This window comes from Juglans microcarpa x Juglans regia, chromosome 6S (assembly GCF_004785595.1).
Source record: "Juglans microcarpa x Juglans regia isolate MS1-56 chromosome 6S, Jm3101_v1.0, whole genome shotgun sequence".
Classification (NCBI taxonomy): Eukaryota; Viridiplantae; Streptophyta; class Magnoliopsida; order Fagales; family Juglandaceae; genus Juglans; species Juglans microcarpa x Juglans regia.
In genome coordinates this window covers 16450968-16460926 of record NC_054605.1, presented here as the reverse complement: position 1 = coordinate 16460926, position 9959 = coordinate 16450968, and the positions used below count along the sequence as shown (strand labels likewise).

Genomic DNA, 9959 nt, shown 5'->3' with positions numbered 1-9959 from the left:
AATGGAATCGTGTAAATTTATTTTTCAATGTAATTAAATATGTTTGATAGGGTCTCATCTTCGTAATTCTACCCTGATAGATAATTAGTACGTACGTGCATGGTGGCCCTTGATGAATTTTTGGCTGCATTCTCTTTCTTAATCTCGAGTTGTATAAATTCAATCGATAACGCAATTGTTTTCTTCATTTTTCACTGATCAAGGTCTTCGTCATCATCATAGTCTCAAGTCATGGCTGCTGCTTTGATATTATACTCTTTCCTCTCTACTTTCGCATTAATATATTCCTTCCATCTCTCTGGGTTTTCATTCACAGAAGCTAGCGATGGTACTGGTTTTACCGTTGATCTCATACAGCGTGATTCAGCGCTGTCTCCCTTTTACAATCCATCTCACACCGATTTCGATCGCCTGCACAATGCTTTCCGTCGTTCCGTTTCTCGTGCCAATCGTTTCAAGGCAACCCTACAATCCAAGAGCAGCAGCTCAAACATTCAATCCCAGATCATGGCCAGCGATGGAGAATACCTCGTGAAGATCTCTATCGGAACCCCACCAGTAGAGGTGCTCGGTATAGCTGACACCGGCAGCGATCTGACGTGGACACAGTGCAGGCCATGCGAACAATGCTACAAGCAAAACGCTTCTCTCTTTGATCCTGAGCAATCCTCAACGTACCGTAACGTCCCATGCAAGTCTAGACCTTGCCAGACACTAGAGAGAGCTTCTTGCGGGGATGGCACCTGCAAGTATAGCTATTCTTATGGAGATAATTCGTTCACTAATGGCGATCTTGCTGTTGAAACTTTGACAATTGGGTCAACTTCGGGTAGTCCGGTCTCCATACCCAAGATTGTTCTTGGTTGCGGACACAACAACGACGGTACATTTGGGGAGGCAGGGTCCGGCATCATTGGCCTCGGAGGTGGTTCTCTTTCTCTGGTCTCTCAACTGAAGAAGTCCGTCGGCGGGAAGTTTTCGTATTGTTTGGTTCCCAGTAACTATACAGATACAAACACCACAAGCAAGATGAATTTTGGCAGCAAAGCTGTGGTTTCCGGCAATGGTGTAGTTTCAACTCCCCTTGTTGCAAAAGAACCCGACACGTTCTATTTCCTATCTCTAGAGGCCATCAGTGTCGGAAACAAAAGGTTTGCGTACAAGGGTTTTGCTGCAGATCATGATGAGGAGGGTAACATTATTATCGACTCCGGCACGACCCTGACTTTTCTTCCGCCGGAGTTTCATACAGATTTGGTATCGGCCTTGGAGGAAGCAATTGATGCTGAACGTGTCAGTGACCCGAGGAATGAATTTAGTCTTTGTTTCAAGTCCGAAGGCAATGATATTGTTGTCCCCATTATCATAGCTCATTTTGCTGGTGCTGATGTGAAGTTGCAGCCCTTCAACACGTTTTCAAGAATGGGTGAAAAGGATTATAATATGGTTTGCTTCACCATGGTGCCATCCGAGAGTTTGGCCATCTTTGGGAACTTGGCTCAGATGAACTTTTTGGTTGGGTATGACCTTGAGGGCAAGGAATTGTCATTCTTCCCAACTGATTGCACCAAACACTAGTAGTAGTACTTGAGAGTATTTGCATGCATGCATGGATTTGCAGTAATTAAAAACATCATGATCATGTTTTAATTTGTCTCTGTTATGAAGCAGTTGGAATTAATATATATGCAGTACTAACTTTGGTTTTACATTTAATTTACTTTAGATCACTTTGGTTAATTAATATTTGATATGTTAATCGATCGCTTCAATTAATGTAAATATCATGTAACGCCTGATGATCATGATCTTAATTAATGGGCAGAAGAATAAATGACAAAACCAGTTTATGCCAAATTAAAAATCCAATAAACTAAAAGAAAATTATAAAAAAATTATTTATTTTAACAATAAAATATTTTAATAGTGCAAGTTGATGTTTCGGGGGGACAAATAATTATAGGAACATTTTAATAGTATTCTAAACTTTTTCTTCCTAGAATTTTTAATAGAAAAGTGTTCATAAAATAAATTTAAAAATTGCTTAATTTTATTAAATTTATTTTATATTAAAAGTTACACATATCAAATAAAATCAGTTAGATTTATGAATTTCCTTTAATAAAATTCATTTATAACCCGACCCTCTAAAAGCCCAACCTTTTTTAGACCGAAAAAGGCAGGAAGACTGGACGAGACCATGTAGCTTTCGTGGCGAGTTCACGTGCGTTTTCTGTTGGAACCAAAAAAATATAAATAAATAAATAAAAGACAAGGGACAGAAAGAGACGCCATGTCAATGTGATGTAAGTTGCCGATTGTTATCTTTCATTAGGCTGGAAAGGCGCACTTTTATCCACTCTCACTCTCACACTCACTCTTTAGTAAGTCTTTAATTCCCAATCGCTTTCAGCATATTCGTCTCACTGTTTCTTCCTCTCCCCCTGAATTATTACGGGCTTGATCTCTTCTCCAATCATAGATTCATAATGGAGAGTATACGGAAGCAAGCGAGCAAGCTCAGGGAGCAGGTTGCCAAACAACAGCAGGTCATCATCCTCTGCTTCTTCCCCTTGCTTTCTTTCTTTACAGTTTTTAACATTTTTTCTTTTCCTCTTGCTCTTCGATTGTGGCCTGGCCTCTGCTAAATGCGTTTCTGTACTGAATTCCACGTGTTTTTCAGATTTTCTGCTTTATGAATTCAACGGATCGTGTTAAACTATAGTGAATTTGCATGCCAATGTAGAACCGGAAAAAAAAAAAAAAAAAAAAAAACACTCGGGACAGTTTCTCAAAGAAGATGGTATTGAATTTGGTGCACTAAGCAGAATATATGCCCCCATTGGCAATGAATTTTTAGTGTAATGCAGGGGTGTGAAAACCAGAGTTTTATTTTTTATATTTCTTCACAAAATGCTTGAGCATTCTAAATTAATTAAAATTCTTTATCGTTATTTGTTCCCTCAGTACCACCCGGGTCCTAATTCCCCTCCAAGGAAGATCAAGAACGAAGTTCAAAAGTTCAGTGATGACAAAGCTGTTTGACTTCTCATTTGTTGGCCTATTTGAGGGAAAAATGATTTGTGCCCCTTTACAAAGCTATTCCCAAGCATTCTATGATCATAAAAAGTAAAAACAAATGTGATTTTGGCATGCAAAAATCATTTCCTGCAACTCGGCTGGAGTCATTTCTCTTGTCAAGCTTCATCAGTTTATAATTTTGAGCATTGACCACTCTGTATTGCTCAATTACGGTGGATCTTTGGCCATCAATGTTTTTCCTTTTGGGGGTTTAGTTGGTGATGCATAACATAGTGGTAGAGTTGTTACAGTGTTCGATGAGTTTTTTTCCACACAACCAGTCCCAATGGTGCCATCAGGCTTTAAGAAAACAGTGGTTAAGCTGTGTTCCTTGTATAGAATGAAAATTGCCTTGATCACTTAACTTTGCAAAAATGACATTGGGATTTCAGCGGCTAGATTATTGCTATCGTTATCATGAAGTACTGCTGCACGTTTATGTTACATGTCTCAATAATGTATCCTTCCCATATTGCATATCTGATATCCCTTTTTTTTTGGTGTGTTACTGACAAATTAAGATTCTGATGGTCATTATGTTGCAGGCAGTGTTGAGACAATTGGGACATTTAGGTCATGAGGCTTTCATGGATGATGAAGCTGAACTTCAGTGTCACCAACAACTTCAAAATCTATACAATTCTACGAGAGATGCTAAGGTACAGTCATAAGACTTTGCCTGTTCATATCAGTATTTACTTATTTGGCCTAGTAGGGTGGATGAATCGTGTGATGCAATGTAAACTAATGCATCAGTGATAATTGAGTGTCTTAAAATATATTATGTTGCACAGCATTTTCAGCGGAATATTCTTCGTGGAATTGAAGCTTTTGTTTCTATAAGCTCAAAGCAAATGGAGATGGGTGAGTATAGTTGTTCTCTTTTCTTATGTTTATTCCTTCACAAGGTGGATACATCAAAATTTAAACCAAATATTCTAGTAAGGAAGTTGGCTCAAGATTGTTGTAAATATGGAGATGAAAATCAAAGCAGTGAAAGCACTTGTTCTCCTCTTGTGAGAGCTTCTCTTCTCTTTGGTACATCACATTATTTAATGGAGGAGGAAAAGGAGACTTTGCTTGGGATCTTTGTTAATCAGGTAATTCTTCACTTCCTTCATTTTTATGATGAATAGTTTTGGTAATTAAACAAGGTATTGTTCTCAAGAACCATCTCATTGATTGAAATATTTCTTGCAATTTATTTGACAGGACATACCAATGTAACAGAATACATATATCATGTGGACATATGGTATCATTTGGTTAGCAATTTGGAACTGTATTTGACTCTCAAAGGGAATAAAAATACTTCCAAATTGTAGAATTTCCCAAATATGATGGTCAAATGTGTCATTGTATATGAAAGTAATTGGAAAGAGTGAGTTGTCCTTCACATCTGAAATTTGACATGTTTGGTTTTAAAGCCTCTCTCTACCATTTTTTCAGTTGTGTAATTCACCAGAGTTTTTTACTATCTTGAACAGTCTACTTCACATTGTAAGACATTACTATATTATGATAAGTACAAAGAATAGCTTAGGTTGTGTTCTACCATGTTGTAATAAATTATTTCTGGCACGTTGTCCAATTTTGCCCTTTATTTTCTATTATTATGTTTCTGATTGTTTAAGAGGTACTGAATCTTTAGGTATGTGAGCCACTCCGGGCACAAATAAGAGGAGCTCCTCTGGAAGATGCTCGCCACTTGGCACATCGTTATGAAAAATTACGGCAAGAGGTTGAATCCCAGGTAATCATTTATATAATTTCTAAGTGTAAACTTTGAGGTTTATTGAATATCTGCTTATATATATTCTCATCAGGAAGCTGAAGTATTGAGGCGTCGATTGAAGTCTAGGGATTCCTCTATTTCTGTAGAGAGTTCTACGAGGCTTCAACTTGCAGAAGCAAGACTGACTGAACTAAAATCTATAACTATGGCACTGGGGAAAGAAGCAACTGCTGCCTTGTCGTCGGTTGAGGTTCAGCAGCAACAACTAACTTTCCAGAAGCTTCTTACCATGGTATTCTAGTTGTTACTGCTGTGCATGAACAAAACTAGTTGTTGAATTTTCATTTATTTTGCTATAAAGTATAGATTCCTAGCACATTCTATCCAGTTCTCTCAAGCTATAAGTAAAGATATTTGTAGACATCCAAAATTTGTGATAATAGGAATGGTGCCTATTTAACCAGTGATGTTTGTTTATCTAATATTGTGCTTATATTATATGGTAATTTCCTGCACATGATCGAGAATCATGCTTGACTTTTGAACTTCAAAAGACATAATTTTGCAGATGGAAGCTGAGAGAACCTATCATCAAAAGGCTCTTGAAATTTTAGAGAAGCTACATGCCGAGGTTTGTAACTAAGCACCCTGGATTTGTACTCATTTGCATAACATTGTTCATTAGTATTTCCAATGGCCATCCTATGTTTTGTCATTTGTCAAAGGGTTGCCCTTACTATCTATTTATTTCATGGTTATTATTGGAGTTAGATAACACTAGAGAAGCAGCCAAAAGAGTTTTCATTGCCATCAGAGATAATGCAGAGAGAGGTTTATCATCAGTATGTGCGTGAAAATATCGATTCAAATGGATCAGGTGGTCATGGACCTATTATTCAAAATAAAAAGTTCTTTATTGCAAAGGTAAGAGCTTTGAACTCACAGGATTTCATCCCCTTTGGCTATAGAATATGTTTCTCACATTTACCTTTATTTTTTACCACAATCAACTTAAGTCGTTGCTCTTCCATTGATACCAAATTCTGATATATAAAAATCAAGAAATAAAGGAATTTTTGTTTGATAGGTAAAAAGAAAAGAAATAAAAGAATTTAATTTTTCCTTTGTTAAAAAATTGAACTTCTCTAGTTTCTTCCTAACGTGAAAATAGAAGCATGAGATTAAGGAAATTGCCAGTCCTTTTAAATGTCTGGACTTGCACATAAGGGGAGCAGGCAACTGTCACAACGACTATGAGGGTAATGAGTCATTACATTATTTAGTGGATTGAGAAACATACTGGACTCTTTGAAAAGAACAGCAGAAAACAACACCGACCACCATGGCCATTATCTACCATCAAACATTGACCTCACAAAGCCACCATAAACAAGTCCCCCTTCAAGTCTTTCAATCTAAAACCAAAGCCCCTAAACCATCACTGGACACCCCAAAAACAACACTGAAACCCCATATCAGCCATATGTTCCATTATAATTGGCTCAACTGCTGACCCACAACCAAAACTAAATACCTTAACTCTACCCCCACACACCTAGGGATGAGCATCAACACTAGTGTTGATTTTCACTGGATTCCGGCAGCTAACCCGGTGATGCTGGTCATCATAAACCAACCATGAAACCATGCCAATCAGTGGTCCGAAATGAAACTTCACCTCACCCATTGTTGATGTGGTACAAGTTGGATGGTTTGTTGGATGGGGTTTTGCGTTTTACTTTGGCTCATAGTATGATACCCTTAGGTGGGTGGTGAAGGGGTTGCATGGGCATCTATGGAATCCACATTGGTTATGTGTTGGATCAAATGGGGCTGTATATACAGTTATTGAAAGTACAAACAATTATGGTAGCGGCAGGTAGCCCTTTTTGGGTCGTGAAGTTATTACATGATATGACTAACCAGTGGTCGGACTAGTTCCCAGTTAAACTAGTCTGATTGGTGAGCCCGGTGTGGTTTTGAAAGTATTGATTCTATACTGGATTTGTATATCATATCTTCTTGAAAATAGTGATTGTTGCACCTTTAATCTTGTCTCTTGTTTCCAGATGCTCCAATCAAGATTTAAGAAAACCCAAAATCCTTGATCATTTAATATTTTCAGATTCTAAAAAGTTAAAGCAAGAAGAGAACAGATGCTGATCTGCTCCTTTTGGGTTTATATTTTGCGTCTTCAATGTTCCACTCTTTGTAGACTCACAATCACTTAGCATTAGGCTATGGTGATTCTTCTTCTTGGAACAGGCATTTATGCCTCTCAATTGCTCTTAAGTAATGGCTATGCTTGGATTGTGATGCTGATCATATTTACAAGTTAGTGAACATGAGATCTCTACATGAAACATGCCAGTAATCGCAACTCTATCGCACTTTTAAATATGCGTGGCATTGTAAACGTGAGATTTCTTGGTGAAACATGCATGTAAATTGTAACCCAAGAGTACTTGTAAGTATTTAAGAAATGAATTTGGCCCAACAATTTTATTCCCTGTTCCAATTCTATTTACCAATCTGAAAATTTTTCCCACTATTGTTCGCATTACTAATTTCATCTCTACTAACATTAGATATTTTCGCAAATGTCTGAGATTTTTCTGTTCTCAGCTGAATTTGCCATTGTTGTTTTTAATATCTCAAGCTTTGTTTTAATCTAGCCATCATCTTGTAGGCTGTACATTCCTTTGATGCTCAAGCAGATGGAGAGTTAAGCCTCTCAGTGGATGATTATGTTGTGGTTCGCCAGGTACTCTCCGCTGCCAATAACAATATGGGCTGTTCATTAGATAGCTAACATTTTTTTCTTCAAAAAACTCATTTATGCTTTTTGTGTGGAATTTATGGCCAAAGATTGTTCGGTATACATGGTTTTTGACGGGGTCCTAAGGTCCATTACCCTTTTAGCATGCAGTATAACAAGTCAACAACATATATGACCAATTTTTGCCTGAAATCCTCCTAGTTAACTGGGTAAATAATGGACTTATGTAGGACAACAAAAGGCGTAAATTAGAACATAGTCACAACTAGCTACATGTTTCGAAGCCAAAATCATAAGTTTCCAAAAGAGGGGGAAGGGAGACTTAAATCTTCAGTTTCCAGGACTCATATATGGTTTTTTTCACTGGCACTCCACAATATATCTCTCAATAAAGTGGGGCAGGGCTAGTCCGCTTGGTATTCATGTTAGGTATTTTTCTGCCATGCCAGTAACCCGAGTTGCTTGCGCTACACCACCCTCATAAAGACATTATCCTTTCTCCATTGAATGTCACCTCGAGCTTGTTTATAGACTGAAAGCAAAGTTCTGCATTGGTCTAGTGTCTGACACTTGAATGTATTCGGGTAACAATCTGTCTGCCTCATCTATATCCCCATTGGCTCGGAAAGAATGTGTGAACAACACATCTGGCATCAATTTTGGTTTCTAGCAACCTGAGGGTGAGCAAATTTACTTCTCAGAAATGAAAAAACAAACATAAGATTAGCTTATTTCATAGTGAATTGGTTTTATCTTGGATTTTCATTCATTATATCTTTCTTTCATACTTGGAATGTCACCAGGTAGCCCCTACTGGATGGTCTGAAGGAGAATGCAACGGCATATCTGGATGGTTTCCCTCTGCCTACGTGCAAAGGCAGGAGAAAGCACCGGCAAGCAAGGTAATGGAAGCAACTTCAGAACCCTGTTCACAAGGTTAACATTGTCATAGATATCGTGCATTCCTTTCCCTTGTATTGTAATCCCCCATCTTGATGCCAAACTTAGTCACAAATAAAAATAAAATAAATTTCAAATTTCACATAATCTCTCTATTAAAATAGAGTCATAAACGTAGTTGTAAAAAATGATGTATATGTATGTATTATTACTCGACTTTCGAGTATCCAAGATTGAGTTATTCTATTCGCAAGTCGATGTGTAGATTGTAAAATGTACCATCCACATCACTTAAATAATAAGATTTGATTTGTAACAATTGTTTCTCCAACTGTATCTCTCTGCGCATCCTTAGTTAATATATTAAAAATAAATATATGTTTTATTAAAAATTCCAAGATGATAAATAAATGAGTCTTGAAATTGGACACACAGATTATAAGTTTGCCATTTCATTTGAGTGATGAAAAATGATATTTCTCTTATTAAAATAAACAAAAAAAAAAATTGACAAAACATAATTTGAGACTACATTTAAACTTTTTTCAAATCAAATAATAATTATATTTACAAGCCTGGTGTGGAGAATGTATTACTGATATGTCAATAGCATGAGATATATTATTTTATAATAATAATAATAATAATATGAATAAATCTATTTGCAAGCTTCTTTATTGACATACCTTACACATTATTAATGTGTAATTCTCCAGCTTATATATAAAGTGTTAGTATTTTAATTTATTTTATAAATATAATAAATCTCACAATAAATAATATGTTACACCTAACTTATAAGATAACATAACTCTTATAAATTAATCCAAAAAAAAGCAAAATACAAAAAGCTGGCTCGTTTGGTTACTTGAGTGCACTCAGCTCAGCTGAGTTCATACCTCTTCTAATATACAAATATTTAAATCGTAAATTATTAAACTTATCTTAACTCAAAACTTCTTTATACATGAGATCTACAATTTTTTACAACTTCTCAACTCATTTTAACATTCAAATACATTTAAACTCATCTTTAGTAAGTCTTAGGCCTCGTTTGTTTTCAGGAAACATCTCATCTCATCTCATTTCATCATTACAACTTTCTTAAATCCTCACACAAAATAAAATAAACAATTCAATTTTTTCAAATCTTAAAATAAAAATAATATTAAAAAATATATTCTAACAATATTTTATTCAACTTTTTAACTTTAATTTTATCTCATCTCATCTCTAAAAATAAACAAACCCTTATAGAACTCATTTTATATCTCAATTTATTACTATTTATAAAAAATTCAACCTCATTTTTATTTTTTCACTTCTGCAAAAACCCCGCATACCATATTTTGAGAGAGAGAGAGAGAGATTGACCATTCAAAATTAAGGAAAGTGTAAACTAGGCTGAAAACCTTCCGTCTTGAGCATTGAGTTTGAGCAGCACGCAACATCCAACAACTTAAT

The 9959-nt window shown here is 36.1% G+C and overlaps 2 protein-coding genes across 3 annotated transcripts; both read left to right on the top strand.

Annotated features, from left to right (window-relative positions):
* The first annotated feature begins 231 nt into the window (after positions 1-231).
* On the top strand, positions 232-1578 carry LOC121236660 (aspartic proteinase CDR1-like). The gene has a single exon (XM_041133096.1). It carries the CDS (start codon positions 232-234, stop codon positions 1576-1578), a length of 1347 nt encoding a protein of 448 aa, XP_040989030.1.
* Positions 1579-2319: 741 nt separating this feature from the next.
* On the top strand, positions 2320-8744 carry LOC121237776 (SH3 domain-containing protein 1-like). Of its 2 annotated transcripts, XM_041134654.1 has the most exons (10): positions 2321-2549; positions 3627-3740; positions 3876-3945; positions 4024-4181; positions 4733-4834; positions 4908-5108; positions 5385-5447; positions 5588-5740; positions 7506-7580; positions 8399-8744. In XM_041134654.1, the coding sequence occupies exons 1-10, from the start codon at positions 2490-2492 to the stop codon at positions 8534-8536; spliced, it is 1134 nt and encodes a 377-aa protein (XP_040990588.1). In that variant the 5' UTR covers positions 2321-2489; the 3' UTR covers positions 8537-8744. The 2 variants fall into 2 exon arrangements, with proteins under 2 accessions (XP_040990587.1, XP_040990588.1); XM_041134653.1 differs by having other exon boundaries at positions 2320-2549; positions 3876-4181.
* The last annotated feature ends 1215 nt before the right edge of the window (positions 8745-9959 follow it).